The sequence below is a fragment of the Vitis riparia genome, chromosome 9 (assembly GCF_004353265.1).
Source record: "Vitis riparia cultivar Riparia Gloire de Montpellier isolate 1030 chromosome 9, EGFV_Vit.rip_1.0, whole genome shotgun sequence".
Classification (NCBI taxonomy): Eukaryota; Viridiplantae; Streptophyta; class Magnoliopsida; order Vitales; family Vitaceae; genus Vitis; species Vitis riparia.
Genome location: NC_048439.1, coordinates 2,545,221 through 2,568,931, shown reverse-complemented (window position 1 = coordinate 2,568,931; position 23,711 = coordinate 2,545,221). Strand labels below are relative to the sequence as shown.

At 37.0% G+C, this 23,711-nt stretch overlaps 2 protein-coding genes across 4 annotated transcripts in view; both read right to left on the bottom strand.

The window, feature by feature from the left end:
• The window catches only part of LOC117922233, a 42,881-nt gene that overhangs the window by 3,963 nt on the left and 15,207 nt on the right, over nucleotides 1–23,711 (bottom strand). The window contains exons 2-15 of the mRNA XM_034840288.1: nucleotides 5,575–6,127; nucleotides 4,961–5,442; nucleotides 4,483–4,621; nucleotides 4,270–4,341; nucleotides 4,008–4,079; nucleotides 3,836–3,916; nucleotides 3,472–3,650; nucleotides 3,161–3,357; nucleotides 2,899–3,025; nucleotides 2,546–2,608; nucleotides 2,246–2,435; nucleotides 1,034–1,945; nucleotides 476–567; nucleotides 120–340 (exon numbers count right to left, since the gene is read on the bottom strand). Coding sequence (XP_034696179.1) covers nucleotides 120–340; nucleotides 476–567; nucleotides 1,034–1,945; nucleotides 2,246–2,435; nucleotides 2,546–2,608; nucleotides 2,899–3,025; nucleotides 3,161–3,357; nucleotides 3,472–3,650; nucleotides 3,836–3,916; nucleotides 4,008–4,079; nucleotides 4,270–4,341; nucleotides 4,483–4,621; nucleotides 4,961–5,442; nucleotides 5,575–6,127 — 3,380 coding nt within the window. The remainder of the gene's footprint in view (nucleotides 1–119; nucleotides 341–475; nucleotides 568–1,033; nucleotides 1,946–2,245; nucleotides 2,436–2,545; nucleotides 2,609–2,898; nucleotides 3,026–3,160; nucleotides 3,358–3,471; nucleotides 3,651–3,835; nucleotides 3,917–4,007; nucleotides 4,080–4,269; nucleotides 4,342–4,482; nucleotides 4,622–4,960; nucleotides 5,443–5,574; nucleotides 6,128–23,711) is intronic.
• The window catches only part of LOC117922232, a 43,392-nt gene continuing 38,763 nt past the window's right edge, over nucleotides 19,083–23,711 (bottom strand). For all 3 annotated transcript variants that reach the window (XM_034840284.1, XM_034840285.1, XM_034840287.1), the window contains one exon: nucleotides 19,083–19,524. In XM_034840284.1, coding sequence (XP_034696175.1) covers nucleotides 19,194–19,524 — 331 coding nt within the window. In that variant the 3' untranslated portion in view covers nucleotides 19,083–19,193. The remainder of the gene's footprint in view (nucleotides 19,525–23,711) is intronic.

Here is a 23,711-nt window from a genome sequence, read left to right as displayed (position 1 = left end):
TCACTCAAATCAACAACATTCAAATTGATTTTCCTTTTTTGTTTGTCTGGTAATGAGTAACTGCACTATAGCTAGTTCAAATCCATAATAACTTGAATGCAAGTATAGAGAAGTTTTACCTCAGTTTTGAATTGCTTTGACCCTAGAATTGATGAAGGTGACAGCTTCTTGACTGCAACTTCAGTGCCATTACTTAAATGACCATGATAAACTATTGATGATGCTCCTCTTCCAAGCTCCTTTTGGAAATTGTCAGTGATTCTTTCAACCTCAAAATAAGTAAGGTGTTGGTTCTTTGGCTCAAATGTTTTATCATCCTCCTTAGGTTTGACAACAATGTCTACAGAGTAAAATCATGGTACATGTAATCAGCATTTCTGTATAACAAGATTTCTCTTAAAATTGCCCCATAAAACAAATAGGAGTAAACTATGTTGCCATCTCATTTCAGAATTTTCTAAGTTGACTAACTCACCTGATGGGACTACAAATGAAGTAATTGATGCAACTGCTGGAACAACAATATTCTTCTCCTCCTTTTCCTTGGCCTCCTCATATGAGTTTGTACTACAAAAATCCAGATTCCCATTGAAACTCCAAACTAAGGTCAAAACAGATAATATATGTAAAAGTGGGAACAAGAACTATTGAAAAATCATTGTTATTTGTTATCAAATACTCCTTGAACTTTTATAATTTACTGGCTGTTTTGACTTCATTCTTGTTAGATAGACCTTCCTAGGAAAAAGAAAAAATGACTCAAAATAAAGAAAACAAGCACTTCCTGTCACTTTAAACACAACAAATGCCTTCTTGCAAACAATCAATTTTCTAAAATTTTTCATACTAATTTAAAAAAATTGAAAGGAAGAGGATTGTACCATACGAGATGGTGAGAGGTTATCCTGTAGATAATCAGAACTCTATAAAATCATGTAATTTAAAAAAATGTGTGTTTTTCCAAATAAAGGCACTATGAATTGAGCAGTCCTCAACAATATATATGCACCAATTTTTTGGCAAATATCTCCACCTTTCTTGGATAGCCATTGCAGATTTAATACCAAGAGGACCTTGGTCCTCTTCCACATTTTCAGTTCTTTCATGGGCAGCTTCAATACCAACAGGACCATGGTTCTCTTCCACATTATCAGTTCTTTCTTGGGTAGCTTCAATAGCAACAGGACCATGGTCCTCTTCTGCATCATCAATCCATTCATGGGCAGCTTCAATACCAACAGGACCATGGTTCTCTTCCACATTGTCAGTTCTTTCTTGGGCGGCTTGAATAGCAGCAGGACCATGGTCCTCTTCTGCATCATCAGTTCTTTTATAGGCAGCTTCAATACCAACAGGACCATGGTTCTTTTCCACATTGACAGTTCTTTCATGTGCAGCTTCAATACCAACAGGACCCTGGTCCTCTTTAGCATTGTCAGTTACTTCATGGACAGCTTCAACAGCAAGAGGACCATGGTCCTCTTCTGCATCATCAGTTCTTTCATGGGCAGTTTCACTACCAAAAGGATCATGATCCTCTTCCACATTGTCAGTTCTTGCCTGGACAGTTTCAATACTAACAGGACCCTGGTCCTCTTCTGCGTTGTCAGTTCTTTCATGTGCGATGGCTATTTTCAGACATTCTTTTAATTCCACTACTACATAACTCATGGTTGGCCTATCTATGGAGCTGACTGGGACACAATACATTGCTGTCTCTACAGCTCTCTGGGCAGAATTGGGGTCAAATTCTCCTTGTAACCTTGGATCTACAATCATTTTTATATCACCTTTTGCAGTGACTAGGCGAACCCAATCTGCCATGTTACATGGGCTCTCTTTTGTGATCTTTATGATTGCAGGTCGACCCAAAATAAGCTCCAATAAAACAATCCCAAAGCTATAAATATCAGTTTTCTTACTTGGTACCGAGGTTTTGTCGTACCTACATGAAAAACATGCTAACAACCTCAGTTGATTTAAACTAAAAAATAAAAAAACTGAAATTCAGTTTGTCCTAAAAGAAAAGGTACTGATGAAATTTTCGATTGCTTAGCTGCTTGTATGTTAAAAGAAGTAACAATCAATTCTTAAAGAGCAACTCATACTCAAGAGCCACGATGACTTAAAGCCCAATCAAATTGAGATGACACAAATTCTGTTATAAGTTTCACTTCATTGATTTTCTATAACACTCATCAATTTAATAGCATTGGCTTTCAGTGAAATAACAAAGGGTACTTACTCGGGGTCAATGTACCCCGGTGTGCCAACAATTGCAGTTGATACATAGCTTCCACCTTCAGAGGGCATACTTCTAGACCACCCAAAAGCTGCAACTTTGGCTTGAAATTTTTCATTCAATAAGATGTTTTCAGTTTTAACATCTCTATGGATTATGGGCGGATTGCAACCATCGTGTAAATATTCCAATGCTACAATTCAAATTCCAATTCACTTAGTTCAGGAAAAAATAGTAGAAAAAGGAACTAGACAGGCATAAGAAATTTTTTTTTTAAGTTAATCTGCTCATTAATTAGTGAACCTTGTGCCACGTTAATTGCTATTCGAAGCCTTTGTTCCCAACTCAAGACAATTTCTTTTTTGCCTGCATGCATGCATGATAAATTATATCTTTATTAGACTTCTGCATTTACTTGAAAATACCACAGAAACAATCAAAATGTAGCATAATAATAGTTTCAAATATTGAATTTAGCCGTTATTTTGGTACTATCTTAGAACTATTCTACAGTTTTGTCAAAATGCATGGCTTTTCGACATGAATGCTGAAACTCAATCTATTTCTAACAAACCAAATTTTAATGGGGTATGGAAGGAATTAAAATAAACACATTAACCAGAAATCTCATTCGGTGCTACAATACAACTAGGTACCTGATAAATACTCTTTTAAGTTCCCCTTAGCCATATGCTCGTAAATGAGCACCATCCTTGAACCTTCATCACAGTATCCAATTAGAGAAACCAAGTTTTTATGATGAATTCTTGTCAACAGCCGAGCCTGTCATTCAAATCAACACAACCAATGACATTGAAATTGACTTTTCTTTTTGCTTGTGTCTAGCTATGTAGCTGAACACTAGCTATAGCCAGTTCAAAATTAGAATCACTTGACTGCAAGTACAGAGAAGCTTGCCTCAGTCTTGAATTGCTTAAACACTAGAACTGATGAAGGTGTCAGCATCTTGACTGCAACTTCAGTGCCATCACTTAAATGGCCAAGGTAAACTTTTGCTGATGCTCCTTGGTCAAGCAGCTTTTTGAAGTTGCCAGTGATTCTATTAACCTCAGAGTAACTAAGGTGGGGGTTCATCGAGTCCAATGTCATACCATCTTCATTAATTAGGTTGATTTACAACAATATCACAGCTAGTTAGATCATTGTAAATGTAATCAGCATTGTCACAAGTTTTTTCTTAAAATAACCGATAAGACAAAGAAGAATACCGTATTGTTGTCTCCTTTTAGATATCCACAAGGCTCCTACTTCACCTAATAAGAGGACTAGAACTGAAATAATGAATGCAACTGATGGAACAATAACATTATTATTGGTCTTCTCTTTGTCCTCCTCTTCCTCATCCTCGCAAGAGTTTTTCTTACAAAGATTCGGATTCCCATCCAATCTACCATCAACAAAGCTAATATATATCAGAGTGGCAGGAAAAAAAAATCTTTTCTCAAAACAGAGGAAAATAAGAATACATCATGGATTCTGAAAGAAAAGTTGGAACTGAGGACAGCTACCAACAATAAAATGAATAACCACCAAGGAAAACTTGAAATAAAGGTCAATTTTGAGCAATCAGACCTCAAAGACAGGGATCCATTTCTAGATTTTTCAATGAGAGCCAATGGAACTGAACCTGTGAGATTATTCCCTGATAAGTTCCTGCAAAAGAACACAGAATTTGGGCATCAGCTGCTTTTTTTTTTTTATCAATAAAGATAAAGCTTGGCAAAGAATAGAATTAAAAACTTACAGGGTCTTCAAGGAAGGCAGTTTAGATAGAAAGTTTGGCACTTCTCCAGTCAAACTATTGTAAGATAAATCTCTGTAATGAAAGGTTTGCTTTAGTAAGTAGCTGTATTATTCAATATGGCAAGGGAACGTGTATGCAATTGGTCAATCCTTGACAGCATTACATCTAAAAACAAAGGAATAGATGAAATTCTAGCCCATTACCATGAACTTTTCTTAGCTACATAACAAGTGCCACAACTTCATAGCTATATAGTACTTACAAAGATTTTAATGATGTGAGATTCGAGAATGAAGAATCTATCTCCCCAGTTAACTTGCTCCATGAAAGGTTCCTGTTTACCAGATAGAGTGACATTAGTTTCTGGATATCTTTTCTATTTACTGAAGATAAGAAAAATTTAATAACAGTGACAGTAATAATTAACTGAAATTATGTTTCTGCAATTTTATTTTATTTTGGTGCATAAACTCACAAAGAGATGATACTAGGGGAAATGGGACTGTTGTCACTGCAGCTCAGGCCATTCCATGAGAACTCAATGGGAAGACATGGATCTCCTTGCCAGTTTTTCTTCATGTTGTACACCGCCTTGATTTTCTTGATAGCATCAACTAGTTTTGATTTCCAAGAATAGACAAAGATTTAAGTGGATCATGTGTGGGCTTTTCAAATGTTACAAACCACAAAGAAAATAAAATTACAGACTAGGAATTATTTAGTAAGGCAAATTTGCAAGTAAGAAATCAAATCAACAAAGTCCAATCCTAAATCTAGTACATTCTCATGGAATCAGACAGAGATATACCCAGAGCAAATCTAATCTGTCAAGAGGAGTTTTCTCGGTTGCCTCCCACAATTTAAATAATCTTATTCATAGGCACTTGAGGGTGCTTTAGACAAAGATCCTATTCTCTTTCATTCCTTAAGAAATATGAGGACAAGGACCATACCATTGATCTGGACAGTTGATGATTGAAACAATTGTTTTATCTCATAAATCTCCAAAGCATTGAGAATTGGTGGAAGAGTGGATCTGTGTGTCTTAAAAATTGAAAGTGATAGCTCAGATGATGCGCTTATGGAATGTGTGCTAAATCCAGTATGTGGAACCAATCTTCCAGGAACAATAGGTTCGGGACTCAAGAACCAACCATTAAGCGATACATACAATTCTCTCAACTGGTTGGATTGGAGCTCCTCAACCTCAGCAAAGTGCGTGTATACATAGAACTGTCGAGTAGAATTGTCCAGATTCCAGTGGAATTCCAAGGGATATCTTTCATCAGCAGGGGTTACAGCCGTTGCCATGACCTTGGATGGAGGTTTAAAGTGGTTATCACTTAAAGTATCACTACTATAGGATGCGCTCACTGATTTCCAATAAGGCTGGCTGAATGGTTCCCAAACGCGATCAAAAGCGTCATCTTTGTATCTGGTGAGAATATATAATTTGTTAGTTTAAGTCATTTAGAAATACACAAGCTTAAGGTGAAAGAACATAAGGAAATTAAGAATATTGGGTGATAGGTGATAATGTTAGTGACCTGCTCACAGCATGCCTCACCTGACTGTCTGACTTCTTGTTGAACCAATATCAAGCCTCTTAAAGAGTATCAATGATCCAGATTGAGTTGTATAAATGGAATTATTCAGTTGTCTCAACTCTAATGCTGATATGAAAGGTGACCCAGAACCTGTGTTCACTAGGCAGACATCTATGTGACCTGTTCTGGGGACATGTACAATTTCCTTCCTGACAATATCATATGAATTGTTGAATTTCACAGTATCCCATTCATTAACACCCAGATATAGTTTGAACTCTGGAAGTTGATTCTTGGAGTCATAGTTCCCATACATGAAGGAAGCTCTGATCAAGTACTTATTATCTTTGCCTTCTTGTGGTTGAAGAGTGTAACAATTCTTGGTTCCTTCTGGAAAGCTTCTCACAGTCATAAGCTGCTGATCTGGAGTTCCAAACCTGGATCTGTGTTCCATGGAAACATCATAATTTATTCCAGTGTCTATGAATTCTGAGTCTGACATGTAATATATTTCAGTTGCGGCATCAAAATAACTGGAACCCGGATTTATCCCACAATCGATGCTTATGAAGCCTACAAAATTTCAAACTCTCCTTGTCAAGTCAATAAGTAGTATGCTCATGTGAGATATGAGTACATGAGAGGGGCAGATCAATGTAAAATCTAGCTTGTATTGAATGTTAACTAAAATATCATACCCAATGTTAATATAACTAATTCACTTAAATTATCTAGTAAGAAAATACAAAAATAAGATCCTACTGATATAATAATTTTGAATTTTTTTATAGGGAAACGAAACTATTATTAACAGGGCCAACCAAATATATGAAAGGGCACAAATTGATGATAAAATGAGGAAGAACAAGAAAAAAAAAAATTCTTGACCCCTAATTTTGTCATTGGTAGCATAATACGCAAATACCATATGTGTTCATATCTCATTCATTTGTTTTGATGAGTATTGGTCATGTTTTTCAAGAGCTTCCACACATCCAAAATGCCTATTATTTAGTGTGTAAAGATTGGCTCAGGGATTCCCATGCAACGTGCAAAATTTGACGGTGTCAAATAGTGAGACACACTACCAAAATCCATATCTAAACTTTGACATCAGCTACTGGATAGCACCCAAGCCAATACCAAATGCAATTTCTGAGGTCCCTTATCAAAATTTTAATATCAGTCATCGGTCATTTTGAAATTGATACCAGGAAATAGAAATCAAAATTTTGATTTCTCCTAGAATTCCACATTTTTCATGCAATTCTTCCTCTCAACAACAAGTTTTTCTAGAATCTTCTTCAGTTGTACCACAGGATTGTAAAGGAACACATGGATTAAGCTCAAGTTATTCTCTTACATGTGTTGGTGATGAAAGTAAAGAGAACAGAGGATTAAGCAAGCGAAGAGGGTTTGAGGAGAACAAGATTGCTGTGTGAGGTTCAGCTGGCAAAGTCAGCATCATCCTTCGGTATAACTTCTCATTTATTTCATTATCCATATTGAACATACTTTCTTGACTGAAATTCTTTTTTTTTATTGAGTAAAGCAAAAGTATATTATAAACAAAAAAAAAGGACAAAACAGCATTCCACAGTACACGGGAGGTATACAACAAATGCTTAAAAGCACAAAAAAAGGACGAGGACAGACAAAAACTACATCCTCCTCAACAAGAACCCACCCAATCCACAAAATCTACAACTGAAGAAGGGCCGGAAATTAAAAACAACCAAGACCAATCCTATAGATTACAATGGAAAGCAAGTTCTAGTCCTTGAACAGATTGTTCCTCATTCTCAAAAGCTCTTCTATTTCTTTCCTTCCAAGGAGCAGCCCACCACACCTTTTTCTGCCTTTGACCGACAAAAGAACCATGTCATCCTAGAAGTATGTCTCTGTTGAATATAATGTATTTATAGTGTATAATCTTTCCTTGTTAATATAGGTCACATGTATGATAGTTAGGACTCCTAGCCTTGTATATATATATATTTCTCAATTGTAAGTAGATATTACATGAATGAGAATTAAGGTCTTTCTTCTTTCTCTCTCTCTCAACATGGTATCAGAGCCAAGGGAGAAAACCTAATTCTTTCCAGTTTCCCGTGTCATCAACTCCAGGAAACCTTTCGGTGACCGTGTTTCATTCCGATCACCTTCCCCATCTCCCAATACTTTCCGGTCAATCGGATCGTCGTCAGAAAACACTCACCGCCGGCAAACTTTTCCGGCGAACTTTCCGGCGACGTCTTTTTCCGACACCGACCATACCAGAAGGAGTGCCTGGAGGAGATCTCCAACTTTTGTGAAGGCACCGGAACCAAAAGATCATCCACGCTCCGGTCACGCGCAATTTTCCGTCCGGCGACTGCATCTCACGCGTCGACGAGTGAGGGCGCGTGAGGACTTTCCCGGCCACACGCCTCCTCCTCCAGCCTCGCCTAACGCCGACTAGCCTTCCTTCATCCCTGGTTCTGCCATCTGAGCCCTGCACGTACCTCTTTTGGGGTTTTTTTGCTTCCGTCGACCCTCCAAACAGTTTTTCCGGCGAGGTTCGGCTACTTTTTCTCCATCCTAATCCCTGCATGTGCCTAAGGAAGTGTTCTTCTACCTTTCTAGTGGTGCCACGCCGCGATCTGAAGCCGTCTCCCTTTCTAGTGGTGCCACGCTGCGATCTGCAGCCGTATTAGGGCTCTCTTTGATCCAAATATACTTCATTCTCCAGATAAGTAGATATGGCTACTAAAACTTCCATTTTTTCCTCTGTTATATCTGGATCTCCTATGATTACTTCGGAGAAATTGGTTGGCAGTGACAATTATCTTTCCTGGTCTGCCTCTGTTGAACTTTGGTTTCTGGGTCAAGGATATGAGGATCACTTGATTACACAGGAGGCAGATATCCCTGAGGTTGACTGCGTACAGTGGAGGAAGATAGATGCACAGTTATGTAGTGTATTATGGCAATCGGTTGATCCCAAGATTCTTCTTCATCTTCGGGCCTACAAAACTTGTTTTAAATTTTGGACTCAGGCCAAAGGATTATATACGAATGATATCCAGCGTCTTTATAAGGTGGCTTCTGCTATTGTCCATATTAGCCAACAGGACTTGGATCTATCTACTTATATTGGCCAGATTGCCTCTCTTAAGGAGGAGTTCTTGACTGTGCTGCCTCTTACTCCTGATGTTGGGGCTCAACAAACACAGCTTGACAAGTTCTTCATGGTTCTTACTCTTATTGGCCTCCGTCCGGATCTTGAGCCTGTCCGCGGTCAGATTCTTGGTAGTTCATCAATTCCATCCTTGGATGATGTGTTTGCTCGCCTCCTCCGTATCTCTTCCACTCAGACTTTGACATTTGATAGCACTTCAGATTCTTCTATGTTAGTTTCTCAAACTAGCTCTTGAGGAGGCCGCAGTGGTACCCGAGGTAGAGGTCAACGTCCTCATTGCACCTATTGCAATAAACTTGACCACACTCGCGATCGTTGCTATCAATTACATGAACGACCTCCTCGCACTGCCCATGTGGCCCAATCCTCTGATTCTCCGCTGCCTCAACCTCTGAGCTCTTTCGCATCTCAGGCTTCTATTGCCTCTGTTGCCCAACCTAGTAATGCCTCTGCCTGCCTTACCCACACATCTTCTCTTGGACCCTGGATTCTAGATTCTGGAGCTTCTGATCACTTATCTGGTAATAAGGATCTTTTCTCCTCTATTACTACTACCTCTGCTTTACCTACTGTTACCTTAGCTAATGGTTCTCAAACTATGGCTAAAGGTATTGGTTTGGCCCTTCTTCTACCTTCTCTACCTCTCACTTCTGTCTTTTATACTCCTGAATGCCCTTTTAATCTTATTTCCATCAGCAAAATCACTCGTACTCTTAATTGCTCTATTACCTTTTCTGATAAATTTGTGACCTTGCAGGACCGGAGTACGGGGAAGACGATTGGCATAGGACGTGAGTCTCAAGGCCTCTATCACCTCACCTCGGATTCATCTCTTGCCGTTTGCATTTCCACTTATGTTCCTCTCTTCATTCACAATCGTCTGGGCCATCCTAGTCTCTCCAAGTTCCAGAAGATGGTCCCTCATTTTTTCCACTTTGTCTTCATTTTCCGTGTGAGTCATGTCAGCTTGGGAAACATACTCGTGTATCGTTCCCAAAGCGTTTCAATAATCGGGCAAAGTCTCCTTTTGAGTTTGTCCACACTGATGTTTGGGGTCCTTGTCGGACTGCGTCTACTTTAGGATTTCAGTATTTTGTCACTTTCATTGATGACTATTCTCGATGTACTTGGTTATTTTTAATGAAAAATCGAGCTGAGTTATTCTCTATTTTCCAAAAATTTTATGTTGAAATCCAAACCTAGTTCAATATTTCTATTCGTGTGTTACGCAGTGACAATGCCAGGGAATATTTTTCAACCCCATTTACTTCGTTTATGTCTCATCATGGGATTCTTCATCAGTCTTCTTGTGCTCATACTCCTCAACAAAATGGGGTAGCTGAACGCAAGAATCGACATCTTGTTGAGACAGCTCGTACTATCCTCCTCCATAGTAATGTTCCTTTTCGTTTTTGGGGAGACACTGTTCTTACCGCTTGTTATTTGATTAATCGTATGCCCTCCTCTGTCTTACACGATCAGATTCCTCACTCCCTTCTCTTCCCTGACCAACCGCTTTATTTCCTTCCTCCTCGTGTCTTTGGTTGTACTTGCTTTGTTCATATTCTCACTCCTGGACAGGACAAGCTTTCTGCCAAAGCCATGAAGTGCCTCTTCTTAGGATACTCCAGACTTCAGAAGGGTTATCGTTGTTATTCCCTTGAGACTCATCGATACTTTATCTCCACTGATGTCACCTTCTTTGAGGACTCACCATTCTTTTCCACCACTTCTGAGTCTTTTCCTGTTTCTGAAGTCTTGCCTATTCCCATTGTCTCCCCACCTGATGCTATGCCTCCTTGACCACTTCAGGTTTATCATCGTCGCCCTCGTGTCGTTGCTACTCTCCCTTTTGCTGAGGCACCTGCTGACTCACTTCCTATCCCTTCGGCTTTACCTGGCCCGGCTCTGCCTTCTCCTAATGACTTACCCATTGCTGTTCGGAAAGGTACTCGCTCTACTCGTAATCCTCATCCTATTTACAATTTTTTGAGTTATCATCGATTATCTTCACCCTATTCTGCTTTTGTTTCTGTTATATCCTCTGTTTCTCTTCCAAAGAGCACCCATGAAGCTCTTTCCCATCCAGGCTAGCAACAGGCAATGGTGGATGAAATGGCTGCTCTGCACTCTAATGACACTTGGGATCTTGTTGTTTTACCCTCTGGTAAATCTACCGTTGGCTGTCGTTGGGTCTACGCAGTTAAGGTTGGTCCTGATGGTCAGGTTGATCGCCTTAAGGCCCGCTTAGTTGCTAAAGGCTATACTCAGGTTTATGGTTCTTTATGGTGACACATTCTCTCCTATTGCCAAGATTGCTTATATCCGTCTGCTTCTCTCCATGGCTGCTATGTGTCCTTGGCCTCTTTATCAATTGGATATTAAAAATGTCTTCCTTCATGGTGATCTTGCCGAGGAAGTTTATATGGAGCAACCTCCTGGTTTTGTTGCTCAGGGGGAGTCTAGTTTAGTGTGCAGGTTACGCCGTTCTCTATATGGCTTGAAACAATCTCCTCGAGCATGGTTTGGTCGGTTTAGTTCTGTTGTTCAAGAGTTTGGCATGCTTCGCAGTACAGCAGACCATTCAGTTTTCTATCATCATAACTCTTTGGGGCAGTGTATTTATCTGGTTGTTCATGTGGACGACATCGTCATTACAGGCAGTGATCAGGATGGTATTCAGAAACTAAAGCAACATCTTTTTACCCACTTTCAGACCAAAGACTTGGGGAAACTCAAGTATTTCTTGGGAATTGAGATAGCTCAATCCAGTTCTGGTGTGGTCCTTTCCCAAAGGAAGTATGCTTTAGGCATCCTGGAAGAAACCGGTATGTTAGACTATAAACCGGTAGACACACCTATGGATCCGAATGTCAAACTTGTACCAGGACAGGGGGAGCCTTTAGGAAACCCCGGGAGATATCAACGGCTCGTAGGTAAATTGAACTATCTCACCATTACTCGTCCAAACATTTCTTTTCCTATGAGTGTTGTTAGTCAATTCCTACAGTCACCATGTGATAGCCATTGGGATGCCGTAATCCGCATTCTTCGATATATCAAAAGTACACCAGGCCAAGGTGTGTTGTACGAGAACAGAGGTCATACTCAGGTTGTTGGTTACACAGATGCAGATTGGGCTGGCTCACCCACAGATAGACGTTCCACTTCAGGGTACTGTGTTTTTATTGGAGGTAATCTAATATCTTGGAAGAGTAAGAAACAAGATGTAGCGGCCAGATCTAGCGCTGAAGCCGAGTATCGAGCTATGGCTTTGGCAACATGTGAACTCATATGGTTGAGACATCTTCTTCAAGAGTTGAGATTTGGAAATGATGAACAGATGAAACTCATCTGTGACAACTAGGCCGCATTACATATTCCATCCAATCCAGTCTTTCATGAAAGGACCAAACATATTGAAGTTGATTGTCATTTCATTAGAGAGAAGATTGCATCAGGATGTGTTGCTACAAGTTTTGTTAATTCAAATGATCAACTAGCAAACATCTTCACTAAATCTCTCAAAGGTCCTAGGATTAAATATATTTGTAACAAGCTTGGTGCATATGACGTATATGCTCCAGCTTGAGGGGGAGTGTTGAATATAATGTATTTATAGTGTATAATCTTTCCTTGTTAATATAGGTCACATGTATGGTAGTTAGGACTCCTAGCCTTGTATATATATATTTCTCAATTGTAAGTAGATATTACATGAATGAGAATTAAGGTTTTTCTTCTTTTTCTCTCTCTCAACAGTCTCTAATAGAAGAAGGAAGTGTCCAAAGCACACCAAAAAAGAACACTAGATTCCATAACACTATTGTCTTAACACAATGGATAAGAATGTGGCCAATGGTCCTTTCCTCTTCAAGACAACGAAAACATCTGTTTGCTAAATACCACCCTCTCCTCTTTAAACAATCCAAAGTTAACACCTTCGCCCAAGAAGCCTCTCAAGCAAAGCAACTAACCTTGGAGGGTACCCACGAATTCCAAATCACACTAGCAGGAAAGGGCATAGAACTTTCAATCTCCAAGGCCAAATATAAGGCTTTAACAGAAAACTTCCCATATTTCTATCCTGACCAAATCACTTTATCTTCTTAATCCTTACACGTCCTCCTCCTTTGCAAACTCAAGAGAAATTGCTCCACCAAATCCAATTCCCAATCATTAAGAGCATAAAGTGAGGGGCTCAACACCCCCGTTCAACTATTGAGTGCCAAACATCCGCCACCTAATCCTCTTTAAGATTAGCAATAGCATAAAAAGCAAAGTAAACAATGCCACATCACCATACTACTTATCCTTTCAAAATTTCACCCTTCGCCCACTACCAACCGAGAAGACAACTCTATTAGATATTAGCTCACATTCCTTTCTAATGGTTTTTCATAATCCTACCTTATAACTTCCTCTCACCACCTTAGATCGCCACCCTCCCTCTTCCACCCCATACTTGCCACTTATAATTTGCTTCCACAAAGCCCCCTTATACTCTGCAAACTGCCAACTCCATTTACTTAGAAGGGCTTTGTTAAGCTTAGCAAGATTCTTTACCCTCAATCCACCCCTACTCTTATCTGTACAAACAATAGACCACCTTACTAAGTGTGGCTTTCGCTCTAGTGTTCCTCCTCCCCAAAGGCAATTCCTTTGAATCTATTCCAACCTCATCCTAACTGTCCTTGGAATATAGAACAAGGACATGCGTATATCGGCATGCTAGAAAGAGTGTTTCAAATAAAGGTAAGCCTCCCACCCTTGGATAAGTACTATCTTCTCCAAATGGCCCGCTTTCTTCGAAACCTCTCCTCCACCTCATCCCATACTACCATAGACATCAAAGGGACCCCAAGGCGAAAACCCAAATAAGACGATGGAAGTATTCCCACCTTGCATCCAAACTCAAGGGCTACCTCTTCTACATTCTCCACCCTTCCCATCAGAATTAACTCGTTTTTTTCCAAGTTGATGCTAAGCCCCGAGATAGCCTCAAACCACATAAATAACCAAGCTAAGTTAACTGGTCTTGATTCGGTTTGAACAACACTAACGTATCATCGACAAACAAAAGGTGGAAAATAACCACTCCATCTCCACATCTTCCATTCACCCTCCAACCTGGCAAAAAACCACCATCCTTAGCCTTTTTAAGCAAACAGCTTGTAGAGACCACCCACCAAACTGATAGGCCTAAAGCCCTTTAGGTCTTCAGCTCCCCCTTTCATAGGGAATAGGACAAAAAAAGTAGCATTCAAACTCTTCACAAAACGGCCCTTTCATAAGAATCCCTAAAAGACCTCATCACCTCTTCCTTCATAAAATCCCAACTGAGCTACCAAAAAGTCATAGGAAAGCCATCAGGACCTTGTGCTTTGTCTCCATTAAGATTTGAAAGGGCTGTGAACACCTCCTCCTCAGAGAAAAGGACCTCCAGATATGCTGCATCTTGATTCCCTGACACCTCAAAAGAAAGCCCATTGACAATAGGCCTCCATTCCCCTGTCTCAGACAAAAGAACCTGAAAAGCCTGAACCACCCTCTCCTTAATCTCTCTCTCCTCTGTAGCCCAACACCCATTAATTCTAATCTTTGCTAACTGATCCCTTCTCCTGTGAGCATTAGCCATTTTATGGAAAAAGTTAGTGTTTCTATCTCCTCCTTCAACCACAACTCTCTTGACTTCTGCCTCCACAAGGTTTCCTTGTGAAGGGACCAGTTCTTGTACTCTTCCCTTGCCAGATTCCTATCATTCTGCTCTTCCCCAGTCAACACTCTGGATGCTTCCTCAGAATCCCACAAAGCCTCCTAATTTAGAGTCCTCTCCTTACCAGACGAGGCATTGCCAAAGACCTCTGTTGAGGCCCTACAATCTCTTTGTTCCAAACCTTCAACTTAGCCTTCAAAGCTTTCAATTTTTCTGTCAGAATGTAGCTGTAAGAACAGTTGAAACTGAAACCCGACCACCAAGACTGCAATAAATCTTTGAAACCTTCCACCTTCAACCACATGATCTCAAACCTAAACGAGGAAGGGCCACTTCTTAAATCCCCCTCATCTAGCAGAATAGGAAAGTGGTCAGAAACAGGTCTAAGCACGATGCTTTGGACCAATCCAGATTGGGATTGATTATTTAACTCTCCCCTCCAAGTGAACGAACCCCCCTGTAGAGGCAAATCTTTCATTTCTAGGTCATCAATGACCTTTGAAAATCTTCTCATATCTACCCACGATTGACTGCCTCTGCTTTTCTCCCTTGGGAATCTCACTAAGTTAAAGTCCCCACCAATACACCAAGAGTCACCCCAAAACCCCCTGATGCCCCCAATTCTCCCCAAAAGTCTTCTCTAAACCTCCTTACCATAGGGCCATACACCCCAGTAAAAATCCACGTAAATCCATCCTCACAATTTCTGAAACAGCAGGATATCGAAAATTATCCTGTTTCCATACCCACCTACTCAAGCACCCTACTGTCCCAAAAAACCAAAACTCCCCTACTGCAGCCCGAGAATTCAAAGCACCCCACTCTAAAACTCTTCCCACTCTAGGACTTCGCACAATACCCATAGACATATCTTGAATCTTGGTTTCTTAAAGATAAACCAAATCCACTCTCTGGGACTTGATTAAGGCCTTAACAACTTTCCTTTTATCACTGTCATTAACCCCCCTCACATCCCAAGAGAGGATTTTTAGCTTCATTTATCCACCACAACCAGAATCCCCCCCTCTTTAGATTGACTATTCCCCCCAACCTATTCTGTTATAGTTGACAGAACATTCTAACTTCCTCAACTCCCTTTCGAACCTAGACTTGATCCTCCCTTTTCCAGTCTTCTCCTCTTTGTGCTTCAGTTTTTAAGCAAAGCCAAAATTTCCTTCTCAAAACCTGTTGTTGGCATACCCAATAATTTTCTGAACTGTGCAAGACAACTCATGGACCAACACTTTAATGACTCCTCCTCCCTCTCGCCCTCGATATGATCACTAATCAAAGTCAAAGCCCTTTCGCCTCAGGTCCCTGTTACATCCCGTTCCTCTTCTTCAACAGACCGAGACTCCATTATCCCCACCCAAACTCATTTATATAAACAAATTCGCATCCTTGTTCTGATAAAAAATTTAGATAAGGCAAAATATGAATTCGGAATGAGAATTTCCTATACTTCCCCCACCCCACCCTCTTTTATTTATTTATTTTTAAATTAATTATATTAAAAATAACTATATTTTATAAACAAATAAATTTAATAATCATTATAACTTATTTTATTTTAGAAATAGATTTTTTTATTTTTTCCTTTATGTGTTATAAAGAAAAAATGAAAATTAAATTAAATTATTTTTAAATTTAATTATATAAATAATTGAGGTGAGATGGACATGACAAGACTTTAATTGAAATCATCTTAGACCACCCTAGTTTTTTTTTTCAAATCTCGACCAATTTATCTTTATCCAAACTTCTCCTATTAGGATGAAATAAGGCAAGGTGGGTACCCTATAAAACTTCATTCTATTACTATCCCTAAAAATAGTAACAAAGATTAAATTAATTAGTTTTCCAAATGAAGATTCATACATGTTATTTAGTTTATATATTTGCAATTTAATATAGTTACTTGTAATTTGGTTGAAGATATAAAGAATAAAGTATGTACTAAAGAATAGTTTAAGGTTTAAGATTAGACTAAAATGTTAGGGCTTGTTTAATAATTGTTTTTGAAAATAATTTTGAAATACAGTTTTTAAGAACAATTTTTGAAATTTGTTTTTGAATTTTTATAAAACAAAAATTTGTTTGAAAACCTAAAATATTTTTAACCTATTTTTAAATATGTTTTAAAAATTATATTTTTTTATATATAATGTTTTATTTTTAATTATTCTACATGTTTGTTTAATTATTTATTAAAACAATTTCAAAAAAATAAGTAAAAATAATAAAAAAAAATAACTAAAAAAAATTCTGAAAATACTTTATTTTATATTATTAAGAACAATAAATAGAAACAGTTTTTTGTTATCAAATGTATTTTTTATCCTCTAGCACAAAAAATTGTTTTAAAAAATAGTTCTCAAACCTATATAAATATGACTAATAGAAATATAAAAATAATGCATAAACCATAGAAAGAAATTTAAAAGTAAATCTCCAAAAAAAAAAAATTAATAAATATTCCAATGATTCCAATTGTTATGAAAGAATACTACCACTGAAGAGGTTGTAACAATTGAATGTAATCTATTAACAGAAACAAGAAAGAAGGTTTGTTTGACAACTGTTTTTAAAAACAGTATTTTGTTCTTGGGAACAACAAATAAGGAAAACATGTTTGATAACTAAAGAATAATTTTTAAAAACTGTTTTTTAAAACAGTTATCAAACGGGCAAGCAACTCTTCAAAGGAAAGTTCCTCGGAGCTAGTCCTGGACATACAGAGTGCATATGAGAGATCTAGGGGAGGGAGATGGCAAGAAATCATGAGATGTGAGAGAGATATGCGCACCGGATTGATCCTGGCCATGAACCATAGCAGTAAAAGCCAAATATCCAGAAAGAACAATTAACATTTCCATTGGTCTCCTTGTTTGCCTCCTCAGCAATGAAGGGGAGCCTCGATCACCCAGTTCTCAAGAGTCGATACAAATCTATATGTCCATCGATCACCCATTTCCAACCCAGTTCTCAAGAGTCAATACAAGTCTATATCTCCATTGCTCACCCATTTCCAACCCAGTTCTCAGGAGTCAATACAAGTCTATATCTCCATTGCTCACCCATTTCCAACCCAGTTCTCAAGAGTCAATACAAGTCTATATCTCTATTGCTCACCCATTTCCACTTGCAGATGCCTGCCCACGACAACGCGTTGGATGTCTTAATCACGAGAAACTACTTAGATATTAGAAGATATTTAATTAGAAATGAAGTTTCTGAAATTACTCTATAAATATAAATATTGTAAAGACAGTATCAAACTGCAAACCAAAACAAGCGACAATTCGCCCAACTTAGAAATATTACTAAAGAATGTAGGTATGTCCACTGGTTCAAACTATTGGCTGACTCCGGTAACACTCGGCCGAATCCGATATCTGATACCATCTCAAACAGAGGCTCAGTTAGGAATCCATTAAACTCGATTGAATCGTCCGAGTTACCAAGATTCCTCGTGACCTTATAAGTAAGAGTTTGCAAAGTCAGTAAGTATGGGTGTCAAATCATACATATGAAATGTCTTCTTGACTTTCTCCACACCTACAATGGTTTGACTTCTAATTTGTTGTGGGGTGAATAGACTTGCTTGGATGCCAAGAAAATTAATACTATAGAAGAATTATTCACCCAATTCTATGAAATTGAGGTGCACTATCCTCAATGTATGAATTTTTCATTTGTCCGCATCAAATTAATACTATAGAAGAATTATTCACCCAATTCTATGAAATTGAGGTGCACTATCCTCAATGTATGAATTTTTCATTTGTCCGCATCAAATGTGGAAATGATCAAATAGGAAAAGAAAATATTTGGGAGCTAAAATCATGAGGTAGCAATTCAATCAATTAGATTTGGCTAAAATTTTCAACTTTGGCCTCCAGCATGAATTCAAAAATAAACCCTTCATGATGAGTTGGGAGGAGAGAAAATTGATTATATCAAATGTTCACATTAAATTGGTGTTGATTTTCCAATTCCAATGCTTCCCTCTCTTGTCTACTTGTTCTACTTGATAAACATTTTTTCTTTATTAAGATGTATAAACTGACCAAGTAAAATATTAAGGTTATGTTTGATTTTTAAAAAAATTAAGAGAAAATAAGAAGAATAAAAATAAAGAGGAAAAATAGAAAAAAAAGTTAAGAAAAATAAAAAATTGGATTTAAAGCCAATAAATTATTTATATATGTTATTTCAAATTTATTTAATTTATTTTAATTTTTAATATAAAGATTATATAATTTGAAAACACATAAATTTTTAACTAATTATAATTAAACATAAGAAAATCTAAACATCGGTGGTTAGATTTTACAAAAATGCTAAATTGAAATTTAAATAAAAAAAAAAGTATTAGTGAAATGGAAATAAATCAAAATTACGTAAACATTAAAAAATGTAAAAAAAAGATAAAATAAGTAATAATATATCTATTGAAGTTATTTTATCATTAATAATTATATATATATATATATATATATATATAAGTATGATTATTTTCTATTTAAAAATACTTATAAATAAAATTATATTATTTTGTATTTCATTACTCATTATCTCCAAAAGCAAATGTAGAGATAATGAATTAATTAAAATTATAATCTGTTACATGATGGGTTCAATTTATTTTATAGAATTGGCAAGAGCATTATTATTCAAAATAGTGAAATACAAATAGATGTTCACCGGAATCTGAGAAGTAATGCCTTATTTGGCAATCCCTACGTGTTCTTGCTAAATAATTCATATACTTTTAATTTATATGATATGTCACTCATGGTTGGCCTGTCACTGGATTTAAGTTTTACACAATCCATGGCTGTTTCTAAAGCCTTCCGGGTAGAATTGACGTCAAAGTCTCCAATATTTAACCTCGGATCCACAATACCCCCGATTTCCCCCCTATCAAGCAGGAGACCAACCCATTCTACTAGGTGAACTGGCCCCTCTCGGCTCTTTATTATTGCAGGTCGGCCTGAAATAAGCTCCAATAGAACAACTCCATAGCTATAGACATCACTTTTCTTAGTCAACCTTGAACTTAAGGAACACCTATAACAAAAGAAAATAATTAATATGAAAAACTATTGAAAAGTAAACTTGAATATTCTTAGTTTGAGTAATTGATTGAATTTCTATATTTAACTAATTGAATCCTACAAGATTTCTAAGTTTTTTTTGTTATTAGAAATTAACAAGAGTGGTGGAAATTTGCTGTGCACATTATTGAAAATATATGGACTAATAAATGTGTAAATAAATAAACAAAAGAAAATAAAATTAAACTCACAAATAAGTTTGATTGACGCTAGAGCTTGACTCAATGTCCTTAAAATGAATTTGTTTTACTCAAGTGCTTACGTTTTAATTGCAATCGTCTTCCATGATACACCGATTATTTTCTTGTGATAGTAACACTTCAAATCATAAGAAATAATGAATAAAACAGTGTTTCATATTCTCTACAAAATCTTAGACACTTTGAATCTTGCACACTTGTAGCTTACACTTAACTTGGAATTGGATTCCACACATAAGAATGACTTGGAATAGAACATCACACTGGGTTAGAATGAAATACAAACAAATGATTATTGAAATGAATGAAATGCTAAGGGAATCCCCTATTTATAGTTGTAGTGGTAGCTATTGGAGGGGTTCTGTCTTTAAGACACTAGACACATTTGTTCTAAAGGTTATGTTTTAAGACACCAAACACATTTTTTTTTAGAAAGAACACACCTTTCTCAAAGAATAGGTTCTTTATCATTTTGAGCTTAATTTTCTATTCACCTATAAATGATTTTAAGTCATTTTATTAAAACTACTTTCCAACAATTCCCCACATGAATGAAAATTTACTAGATATATATATATATATATATAAATGACATGCTAAAATTAAGGGAGTACCTTTTGGAAAGAAATTGCATAACAATAAGTAACTTGAGGCTTTGGACCTACCTTAATAAAATACTATTGAATTTACTAGTTAATTAGTGAACATGTCTTAAACTGTTTAGCTTTTTGTGTAAACCAAGATAATAGTGTTCACTCAACTCCTTCCCAAGCATTGTTGAATCTCGCAGTTGTGTTCATTTTGGCCTTTAACAACTCTTGGTTTTCATGAGTACTCTAGAGCTTTTCAACCTTAAAAATTCTCATAAAAATGACCCCATTTCACACTCATATAGGTGATTCTTATTAATAGTATCCTACCATACTCCACTTGGTTTTCCAAGTTATAGGATTCATTAAAAGTAAAGTTTAACCTAATTCATGCTACAAATAGCATTATTTCATCATAGGAATAGGTAAGAGATATTATCTCTCTAGTGCTTCTCTTTGTTGTTCATAATTTAGTTGTACTTTTAAACCTAGATTTTGGGATCTCCAATCAACTAGATTGGGTTACCATTATGAAAACTTTTTAGTCATAGGCTTTAATCTCATTCCCCTCGATGAATAGTTAACTTGATCTCTTGACAAACCTTTAGTAAGTGGATCAGAAAGGTTATCCTTTGACTTGATTTAATCAAAGGAAAATATTTTATTTGAAAGTAATTACCTCATAGTATTGTGTTCTCAATGTATATGTTGAGATTTATCATTGTATATGTGTTTTTATGCCCTCCTAATAACTAATTGATTAATATAATGCATGGTTATTTTAGGCACAAGTTTTTAACCAACATGGTATGCCCTCTTGAAAATTATAAAGTTGTTTGACTTGTTCTCCAGCTTTGTCTAATGTTATCAATTCAAATCCCATGGTGGATCTAGTAATTCACCTTAGACTTTCAAGATGTGGGTCATCCTTCCATTGTGAATACATAACTATAAGTGGAGTTATTATCCTTTCTAATGGATATCCAATTCACATCATTAAATCCTTTTAAGGTTAAAAACAACTATTTTAACTAAATTCCCTCATACTTACAAGTATTTAAAGGAGAATCTTTATCCTTTCCATAACTTATATGGAGTTACATATTTTTCCAAGAAGGTTGCAATTTTTTAATTATAATTACAATTTTGGAAAAATTCACTCAACACCATCTTTTCTACATATATTTCTTGTAGAATGAATTGTAACTCTTGAACTCCACTCATGACTATCTTAGAGTCTATCATTTTGAAATCCTAAACTCTTCTGACTATGAAATTCTTCAAGCCAACATCCTCAATTTTATACTTTTTCCTTAAGAACTCCCATAACTCCTTTGTGGTATTTATTAAACTCTACACATTATATAATGTGTTGTCCAAACCATTGAGGATATAATTTTTTGTATAGGAAGTTGGAATGATTCCAAGCTTCCATAGTTGCTTGCACTTGCTTATTAGTTTGACCATTCTTTAATGTATTGGGCAATCTCATACAAAACCTAAGCAAGATTTAGAGTTATGAGGTAACCCTTTTTTTTTATTGCCACCTATCCAAGTTTGTTCTGATTAACTTCTTTAACTTCTCACCATAGGCAGCGTGCCATAATAATCAAACAATAAAATAAAATTCATCTTAAGATTGTTGTACACATTATTGAAAATATATGGACTAATAAGTGTGTAAATAAATAAACAAAGCAAATAACTCTATGTCCTTAAGATGAATTAACCTCAATCGAGTGTTTAATTAATAAAAATCATTTTTCAGGATATAATGATCACTTTCTTGAAGCAAGAATATTTCAAATCACAAGAAACGGTGAACCAAACAATGTTTTGTACTCTTTGCAAAAGCTTGAATATTTTGAATAATGCACATTTACAACTTACACTTAACTTGGAATGGAATTCCACACTTGGTAATGACTTGGAATGGGATGCCATGATTGGATTGGCATACCATATTTGGTTCGAACAGAATAACACATTTAGTTGAAATGAAATATCACACTTGGTAGGAATGAAATACCATACTTGGGAATAGCTTGGAAAGGAAGGAGAAACAAATGATTGATAGAATGAATGAAATGTCATGGAAGTGATCCCCTATTTATAACTATAGGCGGTGGCTATTGGAGGGGTTATCTTTAAGACACTAGACAAGTTTGTTGGAAAGGTAGTGATTTAAGAAGATAACTAGAGGAACTCAAAGGCCTATTTGAGAGGCATGGTATTCCCCGACTAGCATCCAGACCGCCTTAGTTAGCTACATCCTCAGGGTTAAACATCTAGAAAGTCACGCAGTTCCATCGAACTATCAACCAAGATATAAGTTTCCTCTCCCAGTGCATGAAGGAAAAAAGGAAGTCATAAAGTTGCTTTTTCTCCTCTATCCTCCTCATTTAAAAGTCACATCTAATCCTAGCCTACTTGTCTTTGCTTCCTCTAACCCAGCTCGTTATCCCAACTATAAAGAGAAAGAAGACGACTACCCTCTAATTAGTTATTATCTGTCCAAATATAAAGTAAATACATCCAACTCATAGAGGATGCAATGACTTTAAAACTATGTCTTTCCTTACTAGGAGGAAGATAAGAGCAAGAAGGCTAGGTCCCAACCTTTTCCACTAGAAATGGCTTCTTCTCTTAAGAAAGAAAAGAAAAAAAAAAAACCTTGCTTATCTATCCGACAGAAAGATAAATAGATCAATGTCTTCCGTTTTTGCTATAATCTTCAAAGAAGAGAAGATGTAAAAAGGCAAAACATATTTGATGATAACAATAGAGAGTACCAAGACTAGCTAGAAGGAATTGTTCGAAGTTTGCAGTTTAAACAATAAGGGTGGTTGTAGATCATAGGAGACCAAAAAAAAGAAAAAAGTGAAGTATCACCATTCATATTCTTCGATGCACCTGAAAAGCGGCCCCCTATGTTGTAAGCGTAAGGGGAAGCAAATACTTGTAGCAGAAGAGGAAGAGATATGACAAGATAGATTCTTTGTTTTCGTTGTCGAGGAGTAAAACTATTTGTGTCGGGCGTGGGAGTGCTCCTAAGATCATAGAAGTAATGCTGCAGAGGCCCTATGGAGTAAGGGGATTGGTAAGTCTCCGATTCAGTAGGCGTCTCTGGGGGAGCAGCAAGATGAGCTGTGTCTGACTGTCGACGAGAGTTTGCATTCTGCCGCTTGCGAGAGTCTGCAATCATGTGACCCGGCTTCTTGCAATAGTGGCATATGATCTTGGACATGTCTCGTTGGCCTGATGCACCAGCAGAGCTTCCAGATTGAAGATTCTGACCATAGGGTCGATGCCCCGAAGCATGTTCAGCTGCAAGAACCTGATCTGAAGCA